Below are 23948 nucleotides of genomic sequence, written 5' to 3'. Positions count from 1 at the left end.
GTAGTGCCTATATACACAGGATATGAATAGTAGGATAGGAGGATAGGAGTAGCAGTATAGTGATGTGGGGTAATAGTACTTTGCAGAAGCCTTATGTAGGATAGGTGTAGTAGTGGTGTGTTATAGTCCAGTGTAGGATAGATGTAGTACTGATGTGCTATGCTCAAAGTAGGAAAACAGTTACAAAGAAGACATAACACCAGACAAACAGGCAGAAAACCACAGACAGGCAGACACGGTGACACATATAAAACAAATACTTACCTCACACATGTGCTCTGTCACTGCTCCTGGAAGGTCAATATTAATACATGCAGGTCAATATTAATACATGCATGTCAGGAGCCAGCACAGATGTATGACTAGAGAGACTAGAGCAGGGCTGTATACAAATCTATCTGTAACCTAGGGAGTGGGCCCCTCAAATCTGGAACCTGGAGCTATTGCCCCCTTCCAGACCCCCCCCCCCTCCCCCTTCTCCCCACAACCCCCCTGGTAGCTATGCCTCTTTGGTGAAGCCAAGTGAATTTAATTCAATAGTTTTCTATTTTGAAGAATACTTTTTTGACAAATGCTTAGCCATGGGTTTTTCAATATCGTATAATTATTTTGTGGCATTCCCATCTTTTTTTGCATTGGGCTGTGGAGAGGGAAAGTGTCCAGGGTAGTGTGTTGTACTTGCTTGATTACTTTTTGTTTATAGGCCCATGTGATTCCCCTGTTTGTTATAGTTTATTAGTTAGGTTTTTCAATTTAATACAGTTTTTTGGTGTTCCTATTGTAACTGAGAAAACATCTTTTCCTTGTTTAGAGTTGGAGTTTTGAGGTATAGTGATATATTCTGTTAGGATGGAGTTTACCAGTTGCTAAGTTAGAGAAGATCAGAAACTTTTTAATATTGTTTTTGACTAGGAAGAAAGTTACTTTACAAGGGATGCAGTCTTTGTTGGCTTTATTCATTTTTTCTTGCAGAGTTATCCCAATGTGTAGGACTTTTAACTATCATTTTTATTTTGCCACTAGGGGTTTAACATCGCCTAGGGCTCATATTAGGTTAACTAGATTTCTAATACTGAATTCACACGACCGTCTGGATGCAGCTATTTCAGGAATAGGAGAATTCTATTACATACGGACATTAAAGGTGTAGCATTTGCAGTCAACACCCCTTTTTCGAAATGTGACATGGCTGTTAAGCTCCTTAGGCATTTAGTTTTGTGTTGCTGAAAGCTAAATATGTGCAAGGTGTGTCCAACAATACAGCTGATTCATTGTCTCGGTTTAGTTTGCAAAGTTTCGCCAAATGGAAGGAGTTCCATGCCCCACACATATCTGGAATATACTATGGGAGTAATTGTCAGAAAGCTTCTATATGTTATGAATGAATGGGACCTATGAAACCATGTATGGCCCAATGGAACTATTTGTGTAGGGAGACCTGGGTGTGACATTCCCTAATCGATTTTCTCATTTTATTAAGGCCTTAGCCACAAAAATTTACTTACGGTTTTATGAGGTACTGTAATTTCTGGTGTTCGTTTTTCCTGCAAATTTTCCCTGCCTATTGATAGAAAGAAGCGAGCTGTGGTTGGTCAAAGTTGAGATTTGGACATTCATGTGCTATTTTAATTTCATTGCAATGTTCACCATATGGGTTAATTATTTTTACATTTTCTAGGAAAAGGGAGATAGTTAAAATTTTTCACACCACCTACAGTACTTGAACCAAGGGGGTCTTATACTTCACAATGTTTTTCATTCTGCCTGGAGTTTGAACATGCTGTAATAGGCCAGAGTATACCTACAGTCCAGACCGAACATGGGCTTAACGTAGACTATGCTATAATAAACTCTGAGTATATTTTGACCTGGGCCTATTCATACCCTGGAATATAAATAAGCCTAGGCCAATTCATATCCCTTAGGCTACATTCACACTAACGTATGGGGGACGTATATACGGCCGACGTATATACGGCCGATATACGTCCCCCATACACTTCTATGGGCGCACGGCACCCTACGGGAGCGGTACGGTGCAGCACACGTGCGGCACCGTACCGTTCCGTACCCGGGAAAAAGATAGGACCTGTCCTATCTTTTCCCGTAATACGGCGCCGTGCGCCATAGGTTGCTATGGAGAGGGGCGGGTGTGAGCTGCGCTCACCTCCTCCTCCTCTCCCCGTACACTGCCGTTGCCTGCTACGGTACGGTACGGGCGGGCAACGGCAGTGTGAATATAGCCTTAGACTTCCATCAATAGTGTTCAGTAGTTTTCACAACAATAACTTATGTTTTCCACATTTAATTGGAGTTTCAGATCTGGTTAGTTAAGTGAGAAAGTTAACTGACTTAAATCTTAAAGGGGTTGGCCACTCTTTTACATAAGTTGCCCATGTGCCTTTAGTGTCTTAACAATAATCCCTGAATATTCATCAAGTGATTCAGCATTCCTGCTACTTAAAGGGGTATTCCAGGAATCAGCATAATTCATATACAAGTGGGCACTCAAAATATAAGCTAATATGTAATTAGTTGTTATTTAAAATTTTGCTCCCCTTAGAAGAAAATGCTGGTGACATAGATTGTAATGAAGAATTAAAATGCTACCGGCCCTTTAATCAGTCCATTAATTTCCTCCGCGCGGTCCGTTGCAGAAAAGAAGATGGCCGCTGGTCACATGTCCACATCACATGTCCTGTACCTGCCTGGGCAGGGTCATGTGATCACCACTACGTTTGGCTGTAGTCGGTTGGTTGCAGTGCATCCAGTATGATCAGTGTTGTGGTGATGGCAGTTACACAACATTACTATGGTAACAGAGCAAGAAAACCTGTTATATCATCACTGTTAGCATAAGTGCATAAGAGCATAAGTGGTAGGAGGAGTTATTGAGAACTAAAGGATCATGGAACTTGTAGTTTCCAGGGGCGGCCATCTTAGTGATAACTCCACCTACTTTAGAGAGGCCATAAATTTTGTAAATCATAAAATCATATAATTTTAGCTCCGTTTTGTGACTAATGACATTGAGTATTGTTGTATTCATTTATTTATATCATCATGGGTTTTTGTGTCAGACGTTCATATTCCCGGAATACCCCTTTAAGCTTGTGCTGTCTGCAGACTGTCTGTGGTTTGAGCAATGATGAATAAGAGGGGCCTGCAGCAGTTATGACTCATCCTGCACCCTCTCCTTCTGTGTCTGTCAGTGAGTCAATTGGTGACGCCATGATGACAGGCTGAAGCAGTGACAGAGGAAGCTGTGTATTTATGGGCAGCATGGTGAGAACAGGAAAAGTCTTAAGGGGTTTTCCCCAAGAAAGAAAATTTGCACATTTCAATCCCCTAGTGATGTTAACACAATAAAGATCATTTTAACCCCTTACTTTACAACTTTACTCAGTTTTATTGCTGTTTTTACTGCTATCACTCTTCTGGCTGACAGAAACTCAGCTCCACGATCTTATCCAAGATGGCCGCCACCCGACCCTAAGAAAAGTTACAGGGTCATACCTAGGGGGAAATGAAATTGCATACACCAGGAATGATAGAGACAGGTTGGACTTATATCTGTGAAATACTGTATTTTTGTTGATAACAGTGAATTAGGGAAAGTATTATTTTGTCATCCTGATTACATATAAGAAACTTGTCTTCATGGGAATACCCCTTTAAGCTCTCAAAGGAGGCAAAGGCACATATACATGAAGAGACATGTCTAATGGTTACAAAAAGCAACCATTCACGCATGCATTAACGCACCCTACACAACACGTGTGAATGCACCCTAAAACTCCAAACGCATGCCTATTACTGTTCAAAGGGTGCACGAGTGGATAAAACTTGACTAGTTAAAGACACAGGACAAAATAGATTGTCCAAATTAGCTGCATTTGGACTATCTATTTCGTACTCCAGATCGCTCTGGCACTGCCAGTGTGCCAGTGTGATCTGCAGCAGGAAATCAGCTGTCACATACAGCCTTGTCTCTGCTGCACCTCTCGGCAGGGAGATCTCTCCAGCTGGAGATCTTTTACTGCTTTCCAGTATAATGCACAGAATATTAAATAAAGCCATTAGGAAGTATATTTTTCTCACAGGAAGCTGTGTATGCATGCAGAGGGCAGCGTGGTGAGAACAGGAAAAGGCTGAAGCTCTCAAAGGAGGCAAAGACACAGGGCCATATACATGCAGAGGCATGCCTAATGGAACAAATTAATTAAAAACTGACCAACCCCATTAAGGCTGCATTCAAACCCTTAATGACGTTTCACACATTCATTTAAAAACGCAGCTGTTTTAATTAGATTAGCCCAATTAGACTGATGTTTATAGTTGCGTTTACAAAATGCACACATTAACGCATTTGTTAACATTGTGTGTGTTTTGAAATGCATGCGACAAGGTGCTTCATGTGTGGCGTTTAACACTTGCGTTTTAAAACGGTATGCCACAGCTGAAGGGAGATTTGCCTAATTAACAGCAATTTAATCTCTGTGACACAAAATGGTTGTTTGTGACACATATGTCGCACGAACACTTCTTAAAAACATGTGCAAGCAGTTTTCACATAAAAGGACATGCAAAGTCTGATAGAAAACTGGCACAAGGTCGTTAGTAAATGTGCCCCTATCGCAAAAAAATAATGAAATGTCCGTTTTTTTTCACTGATCAGGCTGAGAAGACAGGTGCTATGTTCTCAAACAACAACATGGAAGCCTCACAGAGACAAACCGTAACCTATGCACAGCACCAGTGCCAATGTGAAAACTACCTTTAAGCTGCCTAGTTTTGGTCTACATTATATACAACTGGTGTTTGATTCAGCACCCTCGCAATTTATATTTACACCCCTAAATGATTTTACATACAGCACCACCCAGACGAATGAATACGTAGATCCGCCCCTAATGAATTTATAAACAGCCTTGCTCATTTATTTATATACACCCCCTCTTAATTTACATATATATTTGCTTGTTTGCCCAGCATGGAGATATGGAAGTTATGAAGTCAGCTGCTCCAAACAATTTCTTAACACCCTATTAGCGGTTATTATTCCAAAATCTTTGATTATAAGCCGTGCGTCGTAGCTCCACTGAGTTCTGTACTTCATATCCTGAGCTCACACTTGTGCTCTTGATAAAGGGGGTAAAGAGGACTATTATCCCATGTTATTTTACTTAGAGTAAAGTAGCTCACCTCTAGCTGACCCATTTGGCCATATCTACCAATTTAGATAAGGGCTCTAGGTTTAGTGGCTACATGAGGCTTTGATATCTGCTTCACTATGGCACAGCCCTCTGATGATTCCTTTTTGGATGAAACTTGTTAGGATATGCATTATAAAAGGTTTTACATTTCTACAAAGGGATACTTTTTTGTAGGACTGCCCTTGTAAGGGCACGAGTCAATCTTGGGGATTAGGTGTCAGTCCTAGGGAATTCTAGGGACAACACCCTTAAAGATTGGATTGGAGGACTCCTGACACTCTTTTTCTTACACTCCACTGACTTATGCCACTGACAGAAGACCTCAGATGGTAAGACCTTCCTATTGCTTGACAAAGGGGGAGTATCCCCGAAACATAGCGGGCGTGAGTGCACGCGGCTCTCTTCCTCTAAGGTGATATTTTCTGCTAAAATGTATGGTGTGGACTAAGACAATAAATGCTGGTGAAGTTACAATGTCTTGTACGAAGATTTCTACTAATGTATCTTTCGAAAATTGACAAAGGAGAAACAAATTGTTTCAAGGTCTCTTTATTACAGGCTTGGTGTTGTTTAAAACCGTTCTATTTACTATAATGGAGTCCTAGACCTTTGGGCATTGGATTGAAGGACTCTCACCACTCTTTCACTCACACTCCTTTGACTTATGCCACTGACAGAAGGTTTCAAATGGTTCTATTTAATTTGCTGATTGTCAGGTCTGCAGTTCTGGACTGTTTATTTACATATGTCTTTTGCTTTGTGCGACTTTTGTTGAAGTATTACCTTTTATTTTAAATCCATATCAGCAGGAGGTCTCAGGTCTGAAACCTAAAGGTGAAGGTGACCACATTACACCTCTGTTTCTGCTGTATGCAAAAAGGAATGGTTTGGCACAGTTTGATCGGGGTTATTTCAAGTCAGAAGGCTAAATAAGGGAAGGGGCTACGATAAGGGGGCACATTTACTAAGGGTTTTGCATCAGTTTTCTGTCTGACTTTTCACATTCTTTCTAGTGGAGACGGCTTGCACAGGTATTTAAGAAGTGTCTGCACCACAAATGTGCCACACGTGACACGTGCCACACAAATTAGGGGGCGTTCCGGTGTTCAGTCAGACCATGCACTACATTTAACATGCAAAGTCTGCTGCACACCCTATGTTAAAGATGCACCACAAAAAGGTTGGTGAACTCTGTGGGGCCAGTGCAGGGAAGATTCATGATTTATGGTGCACATTCTTAATGAATCTGGCACATTATAGACAGGCAGAGCACTTTTAGTGCAGTTTCCTACATTCTTAGTAAATGTGCCCCTTTAAGTCAACCATGATAAATAGGGATATTATGAGTGGGGGGATACAGAAAAAGGGAGTGTCAGTGAGTAGGTTACAAGAAAGGGGGAATTATTCGTTGATGGGTCAGTTTAGTGTACCACAGGAGGGAATTGTCAGATTGGGGGTCAAGTATAGGGCAGGAGGCATTTAAAGTGGGAGGCATATGAAATTGGTTTTGGTTATTTAGATATTGGTATCTTACAAATAATATCTTACTTTACATACCTATTGGTGGGCTCCTCTTATAGTGATCGATACCTCTGTTCCTTTACTATATTTATATGGTTGCTCCCCATATGGTAGCATATGAATATATATTATGAGAAGGGTAGTACATGTAACCTTTAAATGTTTTGGGCTGGTTATGTTTTGCAAAGAACTTACATTGAAATTTGTATCTTGATCTTATGCATTTTGAATTTCATGTTTTTATATGCATCTGATGCAGGTTCTTATGCATCCCTGTAATGCTGCATTATGAATCTGAACCATGAGTTATTTATATTCCTTTGATGTTATATTAAGGATTATGTATGCAGTTTGTGATGAGGAGAGCAGGTTAGTGCTTTTGAGCTGCTTAGGGGTTATATCTGCATATGGTTTGATTGTCATCCCATCCACCTGTGTCACATGCTCACATGTAGGGTATTTTCAACCATTTGGAAATTTGTTCATATCAGATTACTCACCACGATGGGGGGGACAGGCTTGGAATCGGAGGGTTAAGGTAAGCAAGGGGGACAGAGCCGGAGGGATGGGTTTAGGCACCCTTCATTTTTTCTCTAGTACCTGGAGATCTAGGGAGCTCCCCCTCCTCTTGACGCAACAGCGAGTTGAGAAGATGCCTACATGTCCAACGTCTTTTGGCGGCTAGGGTTACAGCTATATAATTTGTCCTGCATCCTCTGGGGCGGGTCCCTGAGAGCCAGGAAGGTGCAAAGTGTTAATGAAGGGTCATTTGGACTAAGGTGACTATGTGTAGGAAGGTCGGCTACAGTAGGCGCCTTTGCAGTGAACTCACGTAACAGCATTCAAAATTCAGATACTAAAACAGTCCCCTGTTCCCTAATATATTCACTAATTTATTATACCAAACAGCCCCCTCATGGTTATTTTATTTAAGCCCCCACACCCTTAGATTCATTAGATACAGCTCCTCTCAACCCCATGGATTCCTTATGTACAGCTTTATGTGGGCCCCCCCCCAGCAGCTCTGGGCCCCGGCACTTGGCCATGTATTCCCAGTGCTGGCGTTGGCCCTGTGTGTAGGTCACACCGCATAGGCTGTTACATGAGTGTTCCTAACATATTTGTCAGTCACCCGAGCTGGAGCAGTATGGCGGGGGAATTTTCTATATGAGACAGTCTTTATTTACCTGGCTCACATAGACCCTCTTTGGGGTTGTTAGTTTAACACTTGAAAATTTTAATATGTTCATAGTATGTTACAATGTTATTGCATACTTGTTACTAAATCTGTCTGTCAATAAATAGGCTGCTGTGGTCGCCATTATTCCAACTGTTAATTGGTTTCTGTCTTCAATTCCTTGGGGTTGATTCAAGGCGAGTAAGAAATCTTAGTCATCGGACAGATCTGGAGTCCCCTATCAAGGAAAATCTAGGAGTGTCCCACTGAATTAAATTCTTTGTCCAACCTTGTAAAACCATAACCTAACAACCCGAAAAGTAAATTCCTCTGTTGGGCTGTAATGAGAACACTTGACACATATCTGTTCTTCAGTCCAGAGGTTTGTCTCTTTAACAGTCCCTCTCTGTCTCGGGGCAATATATCTAAGAATTGATATGGGGCATTTTATATAAAATAATTATTCACAAGAACGAAATGCATAATATAATTAATAGATAGACAATGTGCAGATTAAAAAAAAACATTTTGAGGTAAGTGCAGAGTAGACAGTCTTCTGCTGCACCAGATTTATCACTGTGTCTGATACTGCATGATAAATCTGGTGTAGGTTAAGACTGCCCAGTCATACTTTGCACCTCCTATTAGTTGGCTTAGTTAACTACAGAAAGATTTGCCAAAATTCTTTTTATTATTATAAATTGTTATAAATCTGCCCCACTGTATATGTATAAAAGAGGATAATTATAAAAAGTCTATCAAAGCAATTTTGGACACTAAGGCCCCTTCCACACTAGCGTTGCATTTCACGTCAGGGTGCAATGCGTGAAAAACTGACGTTTTTGGCTGCGTTTTTGTTCCATTTTTCCTTGGAGTAATTAGCGTTTTTGCGTTTTTCATGCGCGTGTTGTTAGCGTTTTTTTTTTCGTTTTCGGCGCATTTTTCACGAGCGAGTCAATGGGAGACTCGAGAATTTTTCAAAGGGACCATGGTTTGGGATTAAAATGTGTTATTTAATTGAAAAATAATGTCTTCTGATAAGTTGCAAACATCTGCGATCTATTCTTCACTGTTCCCCGTGTATATTATCTCCCGACAAGTTAGCAGATGTAAAGAACAGTGAAGAATAGAATAAAAACAGTGAACACAGGATCATTTAAGAGAAAAACACAGTGCAGAACACAGTGCAGAATAGATGTTTAAATACATCTGCAATGTGTTCTTCACACATATATATTGTTCTTCACATGCTATTTTGGGCGCACCGTTCCGCGCGTATCTCCCGACAAGTAAGCAGATGTGCCGAACTTCTGTAATCTATTCTGCACTGTGTTCTGCACTGTGTTTTTCTCTTAAATGATCCTGTGTTCACTGTGTTCACTGTGTTCACTGTTTTTATTCTATTCTTCACTGTTCTTCATTGTGTTTTTTTAATTAAATGATCGTTCTCGAGCAGGGGAAATACTGTTATTCTGGTCACCTAGCAACCCTTACGTTTAAAACGCATTGCACTCGCATTGCACTTGCAATGATTGCGAGTGCAATGCGTTCTTGATGCATCTCCATAGACTTGAATGGGGCGTGAAAAACGCGCGTGACACGCAAAAGTAGAGCATGCTGCGATTTTGACGCGCGTGAAAACGAACGCAAGCACGTGCGTGAAAACCAACGCTAATGAAGAAAGACCCATTGAATACAATGGGACAGAGTGCAATGCAAGTTCTGCACGTCAAATGCAACCTGTGATGTAGAGTCCCAAATCGCCCTCTTTGAGGTTCCTCCATCAGATGAGGCCAGAGTAGTACACCTCAGCTTCATTGCACTTTCACTGTGACTAAGGCACATGCGCACCTCCTATTTGTTGGCTTAGTTAACACCAGAAAACTTTGCGAAAATGCTGTCACGTTTGCATAATTTTTGACGCTCATAAATTTTGACGTGAAGGCATTGGTTGCTATACACTCGTATCATAAGCGCATATAATCCTTTGCTCATAGGGTGCAATCGTTTCAGTGACAAAGTGGTACATTTTTAGAACTTTGATAACACAGTCATGCGTTGGTGCAATGATTTATATGTACAATGTTGATAATCATATGAGGAACTGTGTATTTATTGTTCTTAAAACATGCGTATGAAGAGTGTTCAAAAATTTCAATTTACAGGAGTTTCAAAGGAGAGACATTTTAATATGGGTTAGGTAATCTGGCATATTATTTATACAGAATGTCGTTAACAAAATTGTTTTAACTTTTGATATTGTTAACATTAAATCCACTTTGGGTTTTGTCCTTGAATCAGATGTGTCAATCAAGTCAATCAAGTTACCTCTCCTGTTTAGATGTTTTGAACATATTTTTTGAGCAAAAGCATAGCGGGGCTTATTTACTAAGAGTCTGCAGAACGCACTTTCATCGGATTTTGGAAATTTTTAGGGATTTACGCCGCTGTGACAGCTATTTAGAAGGGGATTGTATCGCACACGATCAGATTTTGGCGCAGCGCCGCCAGCTTTCATGTGACACAAATCGTGGGGCGGGCCGTCGGACAATCCGACTGATTCGGACTGAGCGCAGTATTTAATATTTAAATTTCAGAAAAATTAAAATGGAAGAAGTTCTTTACACAACATAGTAGGATGTTTTGTTTTTTTCCGTAAACATTCATTTCATTTTTAAAAATATATTAGAACACAATAAAACCTATATAAATTTGGTGATTCTACCAAACCAAAGAATAAAGTAAAGGTGTTATTTGGCGCAGACAGTCCTAAAAATTGAGCCCACTGGAAAGAGACCCAAATGCGTTTTTTTTTTGCCAATTTCACCACATTTGGGATTTTTTCCAGCTTCCCAGTACACAGCATAGAATAATAAATAACGTCACTGAAAAGTAAAATTTGTTACGCAGAAAATAAGCCCTCACACAGCTCTGTTAACGGAAAAATTATTTTTGAAAGTGGAGAGCGAAAAATTAGCAAAAATACCCTGCATCCTTGAGGGGTTTAAAGGCATAGCAATATTAGTGTATGTAAACGTTTGACTCTGTACAAAGTACTAAAAATACAGTGTTCCTTCCAGATTCATATGATGAATAATCTTGTGAAAATACTATGCGATTTCCCGTTTTTAAAATTACAGAAACATTTGTTACACCCTATCCTGTATAAAATCATTGAGATATCATATTTAATCTCGGGAACGTACGGAGAAACAGGAGGATTTACCGAGAAACTCTTCAATTTCCGACCTACCAGGGAGTTGGTGAGATTGTCCTTTGGAACTATTATGCAAGGCGCTTTATAGAGTAGAGCACTAACATATTGGATGTTTTTCTTACGATTTGTTGGGTAATTTTGGGAGTTTGCTGCGTGAGAAGCTCCTCTGGTTTTAACCCCTACGTTTCGGATATCAAACTGAAGATTTCAGTGTATCTCACAGTGTTGGCATTTACTTGTTGCTGGTAGTTACCTTCGTCCTTACTCCTTAACACCTTATTCAACCTATTAAAATTTATTACTGTTGTATGCATTACCTGTTATCTGCTACCTGTATCTCAGCTCATGTATCTCATTTAAAGGAAGTTTTATGTATTTCATAATCTTATGATTGTGCACATTGTCCTTTTCTTCTGTGGATTCATCCTTTGGATTTTTATATAATACCATTCTTAAGTCATAAGAAATAAAGTATTGTTTGTAACTCCCTTTTAGCATTCTCTCCTTTCCATTATATTGATGTTTGTTATTATTTCAGAGGCCTATGTGTTACTTATGCACTTGTGCATCTACTAATCTTACCTCCATAGCACTGCTTTAGGCTTAGAAAATCATTAAGCCAAGTGAGGACATCCTAGCATGACTATAAATCAAGAATTACAAATATGCACATGCGAAATAAAGGCTATGCTACATACTTGGCCAACCGTAACAGACTCACAAGTACATATAACAATAAAAGGAAGAAAGCCAAGAGTAACACAAGAAAAAAGGGCTTGTCTTTCTTTGACATGTCTAAGTCTATACTATGTTGATTACGTATTATTTCTTTTGTCTTCTCTCTATTGCATCGTGTGCATCCACATGACGGATTCATTTTTAACGATTGTTTGTCTTCTACTTCAATCGCACGGTGTATTTCGACAATGGTTTTATTTACTTTTTCAATAAAGTTGTTTAAAAATAAAACGGCTTGTTAAATCCACCATGCTCATAAAAAAACAAGGAAATATTAAACCATATGCGTGTAGTGTAAAGGTACAAGTAACAAAAGGGAACAAAAGTAACCAGTGGAGGAGAACAAGTAAGAGAAGAACAAGATGGAAGGCAGGGATGTCCATAGTCTATGAAAAGAAGGAGAGAAGCATAACAAAGAAATCAGCTAAAAGGTGTTCATATAGATTGTGAGCCTTGACGGGACGAATTCCCTTTCCTATTGTTTCCTGTTCACTGTAGTTTTTGTAGTTTGTACTTGCATTTGTTCTTGTCTTATGTATGTGAACTTGTTATTGATTGTACATCACCATGGGTCTATATTCATAAATAATTATAATCGCACTCATGTCACATATGTGACAGGAACCAATCTCCTAAAGACTGAAGATCCCTGCATTCTTTTAAGCGTTTCTAAGGTGTTTGTGGATACCATCTGGTGGAACCCGAATAGGCTTGGGTCTAGGCTTCATAGAGGGCAGGTCAGGTACCGAGTTGAAGTGTGAATGGACCAGATATTGGGGCACATTTACTTACCCGGTCCAGTCGCGATCCAGCGGCGGGTTCTCCGACGCTGATTCGGGTTCTGCCAGGATTCACTAAGGTCCGTGCGCCTATATTCACCAGGTTTCGCTGCTGCGCCAAGGTCCGCCGAAGTTCACCTGCTTTTTTCTGGTGTATGTGAGTGCTTGATCTTGCGACACAAATGGCTTTTTAAATTCCGCGGTTTTTCTGAATCGTTCGGGTTGTCCGGTGGACACGCCCCCTGATTTCTGTCGCACGAAAGTCGGCGCAATTGCGCCACAATCCCGTGAAATACAGCACAAAGCGGAAATATTCGGGAAAAACCTGATGGATTTGCGGCTGCGGACCCTTAGTAAATGTGCCCCATTGTTGTTAAACTATGCTTATGTCAGATAACATCCCACTGCGAGGTTCTGTACATGACCGTAAGGAGGTAGTGTACTACAATAAAAAGTCTAGAGGTCCCATTCCGCCATGCTTCTTTGGTCTCGCTCGGAGCTTAAATGCTATGCAAGGTTGTAATCCTTCACTAGACAAGGTAATTCACTGTGAAACACAACTTAGTAAATAAAGAAGTCAGCAGACATGTTGGTCAGGAAGAAATATAACATATAGCATCTTTGGCAAGATATTCATTTTGATGAGACTCGTCTGCCAAGTGAGGATTGGAGTAAACACGGCCAGGCTGAAAGATTTAGCAGGGGCAGAAAGTTGAGGAAGTGAATAGCAGACAAATCTGAAGGTACCTGGACCCATAAATATTTAATAGAGACATGGGCCCATTTAAAGGGGAGATTACTTTTAAGTCCAGCGACATTGGCATGGGGGAGATTAACATTTAGCACCTGAGACTTGTGGGTGTTGACTTGACTTGACTTGACGTGGTAGGTGTAAGATGCATACACCGAGCACTCAGGGTGAGCTGGTGCTCGGTGCCTACTTTCATTAGTGTCCTAAACCGCTGTATTGTGGTTTAAACACTTTTTATTCTTTATAGCCGAAGGAGCTTCGGCGCACCATGCACGCGACCGTGTGCGCAGCTCCCCGGCATTTCCTATGTAGGCGCGCACACGGTCGCGCGCATGGTGCGCCGAGGCAGCTTCGGCTATAAATTATAAAAAGTGTTTAAACCACAATACAGCGGTTTAGGACACTAATGAAAGTGAGCACCGGCACCAGCTCACCCTGAGCTGGTGCTCGGTATATGCATCTTACACCTACCACGTCAAGTGGTAGGTTTCCTTTAAAATGGGACATTGAGGAGAAGAAACAAAACTCTTCAAGAACAGCCTGCAGACTAGTACGGGGAGAAGTGATGTAAAGTCATTAGCAGAAATCTAATGTTATGTTATCTCATCTTATGTTACTGTCTCGCAAAACATAGACCCTTAGCCCATTTTGTTAGACCATTAGCCTGAGATTTATGAGGTTAATATAATACGGTAGAAAGGGGACACCTCTGGCACATCCCAATATGTATATTAAAGAGATGCAGATGGCTGATGGGTAGAGTATAGGGCCATAATATGGTTCCTCATATTTTGGCGCAATTCTTGAGCCCTCACACTGTTAAAGGACCATAGAGCTAATGCTGAAAAGGCTTTTAAGTATCAGGCGCCTCCTTCTGTGGCAGAAACCACATCTGCTTCTGGTCTATGTGGCCCATAACCAGGCACTGAATGTGCACAGTGATGGAGAGAAATAGGGAAAAAAATAGGGATAAAAAACATCCACAGAAGGCACTGTAAGTCAGCCAACTCCTGGTTTTGTAGGGCTACCTGGACCTTGGGTGATGGAACTCTCTCCCAAGTAATCCTGGGAGGCAGAGTTCTCATAGTCGCTTAGTCAGGTAGGTCTACTGAACCTAGAAAATTCTGTAGCTAAGTAAGATATATGTCAATCATTCAGCCATCTGAAAAGGCAAACCTCATTGATGTAATGTGTGGTCAGAGGTGTCAGTGCTTTGCTAAGGATCAGACAGTAGGTGTTCTCCTTAAGGAGACAATTCCAATTAAGGCCACCTTAAAGGCATGTGGAGACTTAAAACCATAGATTATCCACTAGGGAATTCTGGGAAGAATGCAAATAAGTTTTCCAAGGTGTTAAATGGAAAACAATACCTCCTTTTGCTACCTTGAAAGGCTTTGCTAAGGAATACTGGAACGGGTGCTAAATCCAGTAGGATGAATTGTGGAAGACAACAGGTTGCTTCGTTCTAGCAGCTTGCAAGATGGCCTCTACTGGCAGGGACTATGCCAGCTACATCTTCAGGGAGTCTGTAAATTCTTAAGTTATTTCCCCTAAGGCGATCCTCAATGTCATCCACATGTGAATGAAACGCCATAGGTGCCTGCACTTCATGGTCTGCAGAGGTCCTGGTGCTAAACCAGACTCATGGGCAGTGGAAGTAGCAGATATTTCTCTTACCCATCATGGAGGAATGAAGGAGGAGATTGTAAGGCAATTTCCAGGGGAAATTAATTTTGCCACTGGAGGCACAAGAGCTCATTGAAACTGTCTCTTTTCCAACCATTAGCAAACTCCACCCCCTCCTTGTAAGTATTTTAATAGGGTTCAAAAAGATATATTCCTGGGTTAAAATAAAAGATAACAAAATCTCTCAGTCATGGAACAGAGGTTAGTTTCATTTGTTGGCCAAAATCCTCATAACAGGTTTCCATTACAGTGTCCTTAAGTTGTTACCACATAAAATGACACTATATAAGGCAGTGAAAAATCTATCTGTTTGAAAAAAAACTACCCCTTTTTTCACAAATAAATGGAAAACATATCAATCAAAATTTACCATTAACCTAAATGTCAATAAAACTTGACTGTGACTCGTGTCCTTGCCAGAATGTGTCCGTCCACCCCAGGAGACTATGATCCTGAACCTAATCCTTAACACTACTTTTTTTATCAATACCTGATACATGGGGGCTCATTTACTAAGGGTTTGCGGAGCGCATTTTCATCGGGTTTCCCGAGGATTTCCGTTTTGCGCAGCATTGTGCCGGGGATTGTGTCACACGTGACTGGATTTTGCTGCATCGCACCAGATTGCATGCAACAGAAATCAGGGGGCGGGCCACAACGCACAAGATAAACCATTGTGGTGTCTATTAGTCAAATATTCAGTGGAAGAAATATTTCAAGACCAGAATTTGTCACACCTGCTTTGCAACTTTTCTACACCAAATATGAAAAATACCCGGCTCCACCATGGCAAACAATTTTTAGATTCTTGGACATATGGGCCAGTATCCGACTCTCTGGACCTAGCTCTTTGTACTTACTACAAAGGCTCAAGAGGAGTAAGTTTTGCCACAACTTTGGTCCAATAGCTTCCCAATCCCAACAAGCATTCTAGGATTTTTTCCCTAGTGATGTGTCATTCGCAAACCAGGCGACTCTTTCATGTGAGCGATGGGAGTCGGCTCCCTGCAGGGAGCCAATAACTCACTTAGTCCTGCTCCCAATTGGGTACCCATGCCGCCTTTAACCTGATTAAAAGGGGGCATTGACTGCCCTGAGACTCCTTATTATACATGTTATAGTTGTGGTTAGACATGGCAGCATTATTCATATGTGATTTGTATGGCAGTATTATCTGTGTACTGTACATGTATATTTTACTCTACCCTGTGTTTGGAGGGTTATCTGCACTTTTCTGGTACAGTTCCAGACCTTTATATGCAAACTAGATGCCTCTCATTTTTTGCAGTGTATGGCTGTTAAAGCCTCTATATACAGTAAAGGAGAATAAGACAAATCTGGCAGGTTAGGATGACCATGCAGGGCCGGTGCTATGGGTAGGCAAAGGGGGCAATTGCCCAGGGCCCCCTGAAAGGGGAGAATCTCTTCTTTCAAATGAATTTTGTTTCTAGGTGCTGTGGATCCAGAGATATACAGTTTTAAAATGAGAATATCAAGTGCCATTTTTACATATAAAAATCACTCCCGACGGCAGTTTAACAGTTCATATCTCCGTTTTCCTAACACTAAGAAACAAATTTAGATATAAAAGAGGAGACTCTCTTCTTTCATAGGAAAAAAGAAGTGAGGTTCTAGGTGTCACAGAGCCAGAGATACAGCCCCCTGAAGTGTCTCCCCCATCTCCAGATTCTTAGCCATCAGGCTGCAGGGAGAATTTGCTGCACACAGGATCTGCTGCACCTCACACATAATGGAAATATTCACTTTATATGTGACTACATTTTGAGAAGGGATAATATCAACTAATATTCATGTTTTTCAACCATCTCCAGGCAGAACTATCTAAGAACACACTTTCTCTCTTATTGCCTTTATTTATTTTATTTTTTTGTTGCGAAAATTGACTGATACGAAGAACATTCAATCCTCTTTGCCTAATGTGACTACACCGCAACCAGAACATGTCCATAAAATTATATGTAACACCAAAAACACACACATGTTCTGGAATAAAGTTATTATTTCTCACCATCCTCCATTACTTACACCCATGTTATTACGTTCTCACTCTCATTCCTATGAAGCTCGGAGGGTTCTGTTATTGTGCAGCTAATACAATGGCGCACATCTAAAAGTGACATTTGTTATTTCATTAGCTTGGTTTAAGGTTATATAGTTATTTATTTGGGTTACTATTGTGTAATGAGAATACAATGATAGATCTGTGTGAATTTTCTGCAGTTCCATTTGCTGCATATTTTGGTGAATACAGTATTTAGTGTGGGGTCTGTATGATCTCCTCACAGCTCACTGTTTTAGGATAGTAGATTTTCTTGATATAAGTATCTGGATTTGTACATATTTTAGAGGAAATTTTGAATGTTAATTTCCAAATACATCGCCTGGTTGTCTGCTTTCAAAATTCTATAGGTTTTTTGGCGCCGTTACTTTTTATTCTGTTTTATTGCTATATTTTGCAGGTTGTGACTGTCTAAAATTTTCTAGCTGAAAAGCAGATATCTAGTTATTACAGTTTTAGTGATATTATGTGGATTTATTTATGTGAACATATCAATAGGGCACATTTGTGAACTCTACACATGTCCATCTATTACATTTAGGAGATGTGAAGGTAAATATTTTCTGTTTGGAACAAAGTAAAATTTTAAATATTTTTTATAAAATGTATCAGTTTGAATCAAAATTGCATGAAAGTGCCTATGTCTATAAACTCTTTGCAATTTTGAAAATGGGGCAAGTATCTGCTTTCAGAAAATATTGGTCCCTGTCCCCAATGGGCTTCACAGTCTAATCAACCTACCAGTAATTTTTGTAGTGTGGGAGGAAACCGGAGGACCCAGAGGAAACCCACACAGACACAGAGAGAACATACAAACTCTTTGCAGATGTTGTCCAGCGCTGCAAGGCTGTAGTGCTAAACACTGAGCCACCATGCTGCCCATCAATCTCCCTATGATCTATTTCCTAATAAATTCTCCAAAATTACAGTTTGCTTTACTATACTAAAGGGAGCCTCTTGCTGACTGTGACTGGTCATAAAATAGTTTTATTGTGGGGCCCTACTTTTAGTTTTGCCCAGGGCCCCACTTTGTCTAGAACCGGCCCTGTGACCATGTAATGTGTGTGAGGCCTTTAAACTCTCCCTTCCCCAATAGCAGATCAGGTGTACAATATTATTTATTCAAGTTGGATCTTAAAAGAGTTTTTCCCATCCACAGGAAATATTGTTGACCAGTTGGGGTCTCAGCAATGAGACCCCCAAAGATCATGAGAACGAGGGGTCCAATGGGGACCAGGTACCTCAGTCAGACCTCTTGGTGCTCCCGGAGAGTAATTCATGATGGTTTGGCCAGCAGCTGTCACTATCTTATATGAATGAGAGGCTTAGGTCTTGCAATGTTGACATCTACTATATACAGTCTTCTCCTTCTTAGCAGAGAAGGAAAAATCACTTTGGGGCAAAAAAAAATTAACATGCGTTATTGTTTAAATAGAAGGTAGACCCCTGGTATCAGTTCCTCTGGTGAGCCCTCTGCACTCCAATTGGACACTATGAGGGTTCCAGACTTTTCACTTAGCCACCGGTCCATGGTAGCCTTAAACGGAGCCTGCACCAGATTTCACTAATAAACGAGATGACAGTTCCCTATGACACTATACAAACTGTCACTGACACTATTTTAGCTAAAACATAAACATACTTCCTATCCCTGTAAAATAAACTTTGTAAACTGACCTGTCATTTATTAAATTTATCATGTCAATAAAACTTTATTTGGATAATTTCAGAGAAGTTCTTAATTGTTGACAATTGCAAGAAAATTCATTTTTTGGTTTGGTCATTTGAATAATTACTTTGGTGTTGGATTTGAACTGTTCGAACAATTTGCATTTTGCACTTTGTTCCATTGTTCTACTAATTGATCTGGAGTCATACGATGGATCACCAGTGCTTTTTGGTATTTACAGGGTTCAAACCTTAATCCAAACACATGAAAACGATTATCATGTCTCAATGTTAAATTGGCTGCCAGAGTTAAGAATCCAAAATAGACATCATCCAATGGGAAGACAGGCAACTTCAAGGATATCTCATACAGGATCCTGGCTGAGGGACCACTGAAAATAAACCCTCCACCTGATAGAAAATTTGGGTAGAATGGTTCTGGGTATAGATATTTTGAAATAATGTTTCTGCCGGAACGGGTGACACCCTCACGAACCATTACATTTCCATGCAGAACCCAAGGGTTGGAGCCAAATGTCTCTATGAGATTAACCAAAACTGGAGGATTGACATACATATCGTCATCACCTGTAAATATACCAAAAGCATTCATGAAATAGTTTGTCCATAAACACTCCCAAAGCAGTTAGAAAAGTGCATCTGTTCACCAAATGTGATGTGAAAGTTGCCTCGCTAAAAGGCCTATTGATGCTTTGACTGACTAGCTGCACAAACTGTGGCCAACTCATAGACCCACAGCCTTCTAATGGGCACATTTACAATCAGGGCTGCCATCATGGGGCGAATTGTTGAACTGCAGTCCCCAGCCAGGCACTAGCTTCAAGCCCAACTCTCATCTCTCAATTTCACTCGGATTTATTAGGGTCGACGCTAGGGGGTGAAAACTGGGCATTCGCCCCGCACCCCATGCCCTAAAGGGGCCCCCTGTATGTGGACTTTTGTGGGCAGAGGATGTATTGCTCTTTTAATACCCCTTGGTTGAATGTCCGAGTGAAGTTGCTTATCCCCTGTCTAGTTATCTATCTTCTATAATTTGTCTACTTCCTATCTATCTGTCAAACTAACGATTTATCTATTTTGTCTATTTATCTATATATCTTCTAGCTACTTATTATCTCTCCGTATATCAACTGATCTTCCCTCTTCTACAGTATCTATCTACCTACCTATATATATATATATATATATATATATATATATATATATATATATAATCCATTTTATATTTATGCATCTATAAATCTATATCATCTTTCAAATTTATCTTCTATCACTAATCTATGTCTATCACCTATACAATTCTCCTACAGCTCTATAATTGCATTACCATACTACTGTTTATAAACTACAAAGTGATTTGGCAATCTCTGTGCAGCGCTGCGTAATCTTTATGCGCTATATAAATAAAGGAGTTTTTATTATTGTGCAGGACTTAAGAAGCCTCTTACTGACTGTGACTGTTCAGAAAATAATTTTATTTTGCGGCCCAACTTTTAGTTTTGCCCAAGGCCCCACTTTGTCTAAAACCTGCCCTGAGTGCTATGTACTTCTGAGCCGCACACAGCGCTGATCACTGGATACTACTGGATGTTACCACTTCCTGCACCCTTTGTGCGACCTAGGCGTAGGTGTTGGTGTAATTGTTTGGGCACTTGCGCCTAGTTCATAGAGAGGTTCAGATGTCGGCATCCGCAGTCCCTTGAAGAATACAGGAACAAGCAGTAACCTGCTGCAGGGAGCGCAAGAAGGTGAGTATTACTTTTTATTTTTGCTGTGTTACAGATATACTGGGGGCATGTGCTGTGACTTTCTGTGTACTGGGGGGCATATGCTTTGACTATGTGATACTGGGGGGGGGGGGGCATGTGCTTTAATTATAAACTGGGTCCTGTACTGTGACTATCTATATGCTGAGGCATCTGCTATTACTCCCTATGTACTGGGAGATATGTGATAAAGTATACATTTAGCACCACAGAACCTTTCTAAGAGCTCAGGTTCTGTCCAGTACAATTGTGTTTGCCCAGAGTTAGTAAATCTAAAATGGAAGCAAACACATGAACATAGTGGAGTTACATGACACTTACCTTACACTCAGATTTTACCCTATAACAGGACATCTACCATCAGTTTGACTGATGATAAATGTCCAGCATTGGGAATATTTGCTCTTAAAATGTTTGTAAAAAAATGTAAATGACCCGGCAATGTTAGCCTGAGTGCCTCTTGGCTTCCCCGGGTTTTAATTCATGTAGGCTTCTCCCCCCCTCCCCCATCCCATTGTGAGCGAGGAGCTAGGAGATAGCACATTCCCCGCTCTCTCCACGCCCCAGCCCTCTGGCGTCACCAGGCGGCTCATAGATCAAACTGATGGTAGGGTATGAAATATTTTCTTATTTTCTTGTCTAGTTCAGAGGCTTCAGCGGAGTCACTCTAGACACCCCTAATTTCAGTTCTATAGCACCTAAAAAACTATATTAATGATGAGAATCTTTTCTTTTAGATTGTGTTTGTGTGGATTACAGAAGCAGAAATGCAAACATTTAAATAAAAGGTTTGAACAGTTTTTTTTTTATCAGCAATTTGCAACTATGTCAAGTGAACTACAACCCTGATGTGATCTGAAACATGAGATTCCTATCTTTAACAGTATGTTTTTGGATATTATAGAACCGAAGACGTGGGTGAAATGACACCCTAAAGCCTCTAAACTTGGACTTTGTTTTTGAAATTTCATATAAAAAAGGTAATTCTAATAAATACATTTCATACCCTACCTGAAGGTGGTATTAGTGGTGGTGGGGTTAATTCTAATGACAGGTTACCCTTAAGGAATTTTACTAGTTCAGTTAGCGACAGATACCAGAAAAACAGTCAGATAATGATGATCTATCCTTTTAAAGGGAAACAACCACCTACCTTTATATATAAATGCTACCTTGGGGAGATTGTGGACTATGTATTCTAATAAGCATCTTTCCTTGAGAGGTAAGCTATGGTATCCCTCCTTAAGATCCCATTGTAGAATATCTCCATATTCTTTGCTTTCAATCTTCACAATTTCCATTTGTCCAGATACATTTGTGTGGCCCAAAAGAAATACGGGTCTCAACACATAACCATCCAGCTGCCATTCTCGAGCCCATGTTTGTCTGAGTGCTTTCCGTCTGTCTGTTGATGCTGGGCGAGATTTAACAGCCAGAAGGATAAGTGACTTTGAGGTCTCATAATAAATGTCCGGGCTGAGGATTAATTTACAAACATAGTCCTGTATATAAGGGAACTCTTCCTGTAATCGGGAGAAGTTCAGATGGAACTCATTTACTCCATCACTCAGGGTTACTGACTCCCTATGAGAAGGTAAAATGTAAGATGGAGACTTGTTTTCAAGATGAACCCCTTGTGTCAATTGTATGGAGGATGTCCCTCGGTTTGTAAACATAGATGACCAAAACATTCCAGTGAGGAAAGCCAGTAACAAAATGAGAATAAAAGGAAGAACACGCATCTTCATTGTTACCTGTGAGAATAAAAAAATGCATGACTTCCCTGCAAACTAATTGTGGATATGATATAAGAGAGAAAATGTTGTTGTAATTTTTACCTAGAGAGCTAGAGCTCCCTAAGGCTCCTTTAACACAAACTTTTTTTCTTGTATGCTTCTTATACTATACAGCTACATGCATTTCAATGGGGAATACATCCATCTATATTAATGGACGTATTGCCCACCATACCGTACACAGGAAAAAGATCGAGCTTGCTACACTTTAAATTAGAGAAACAGAATCTAAAAGCAAATCCAATAATGATTTTGTAATAATTAATTAGTATTTTATTGCATAAAATAAGTATTGGTTGTTAAAAAGGTTTAATAAATTTACTTAGTTCTACAGGCGGAAGACCTGGTCAGTAACCTGAAGTGACCTGGGTCCACAGTGTCAAAGATTTTGGTAAGTAACAAAATACAATGTTAGGCTATATTCACACGCATGTGTGCCCGCTGTACCGTAGCATGGCGGGCACACGTCGGTGCCAGAGAGAGGAGGAGGGGGTGAGCACTGCCAATTGTGTGTTATAACTTACCTTACAAAATCCTGAGGTAGTCACAGGGGCTGGGCATTTAAAAAAACAACATGTGACTTGTCTGAGTTACTCCTCAGAGCTTGGCCCCCACCTTTGTGCTCCTGTACCGCTCCTCCTCCTGCTCAGAGGTCACAACCTGGTCAGGTCAGCTGTACAGGAGCACAAAGATGGATGCAGCCTGCAGCTCAGACAAGTTACATGTTGTTTTTTGAATGCATCCAAAGCCCAGTCCCTGTGACTACCCCAGGGTTTTGGTCAGGATGCAAGAATAAGTTATAATACACAATTATATTGTAATGCAAATGCATAGAAAAGGCAGAGAGGCATTTTTGCACTGCAGGTGTCATGGGCTTTTACAATCTGTCTTTAGTGAAAATGAGATTCCTGGTGACAGGTTCCCTTTAATATAGTGCCATCATATTCAGTAATGCTTTACAAATGGGGGATTCATAAATAAAAACAGAAATTACACATTAAAAACAAAGTCATATGGAACAATAGGAGTGAGGGCCCTGCTTGTAGGAGCTAACAATCTAGAACTCTTTGATATCAACTCCACTTACTGTTTTTGGAGGAAGAATGACCTTTGTAATTAAAAAAAAGTTTTCGTACCAAATTTTATATTCTGTTTTTCTATTGTTTTAAATACTTAATTCATGCTGTAAAATGCTAAATAATTATTGAAAAAAAAAAAAAGCTAAAAATGATTCATCTCCATTCTTGAAGTGCATCAAATTCTTATTTTCCCTGCTATATACACTATCGCTTAAAAGTCTGGGGTCACCCAGACAATTGTGTGTTTTTCATGAAAAACAAACAATTTTATTTATCAATTTAGTTGCAAAATGAATATAAAAATATAGTCCAGACATTGACAAGGTTTGAATTTTTTTTCATTTGAAATAATAATTTTCTTCTTCAAACTTTGCTTTAATCAAAGAATGCCCTCTTTGCTGCAATTACAGCATTGCAGACCTTTGGCATTTTAGCTGCTAATTTTCTGAGGTA

The 23948-nt window shown here is 40.1% G+C and overlaps 1 protein-coding gene across 1 annotated transcript; it reads right to left on the bottom strand.

The window, feature by feature from the left end:
* Positions 1-18845: 18845 nt before the first annotated feature.
* Positions 18846-22419, bottom strand: LOC140128938 (beta-1,3-galactosyltransferase 5-like). Its single transcript, XM_072150617.1, has 2 exons — positions 21774-22419; positions 18846-19421 (listed from the first exon to the last, which is right to left on the bottom strand). Exons 1-2 carry the CDS (start codon positions 22366-22368, stop codon positions 18958-18960), a joined length of 1059 nt encoding a protein of 352 aa, XP_072006718.1. The 5' UTR covers positions 22369-22419; the 3' UTR covers positions 18846-18957.
* Positions 22420-23948: the final 1529 nt, after the last annotated feature.

Source organism: Engystomops pustulosus, chromosome 4 (assembly GCF_040894005.1).
Source record: "Engystomops pustulosus chromosome 4, aEngPut4.maternal, whole genome shotgun sequence".
Classification (NCBI taxonomy): domain Eukaryota; kingdom Metazoa; phylum Chordata; class Amphibia; order Anura; family Leptodactylidae; genus Engystomops; species Engystomops pustulosus.
Note: the sequence above shows the minus strand (reverse complement) of the source record. Positions and strands in the feature narration are given on the sequence as shown.

Coding starts and splice junctions, on each gene's coding strand:
- LOC140128938 (XM_072150617.1), bottom strand. CDS start 22,368: ATGAAGATGCGTGTTCTTCCTTTTATTCTCATTTTGTTACTGGCTTTC. Junction 19,422..21,773: donor GGTAGCATTTATATATAAAG/GTAGGTGGTTGT, acceptor GTATATTTACAG/GTGATGACGATATGTATGTC.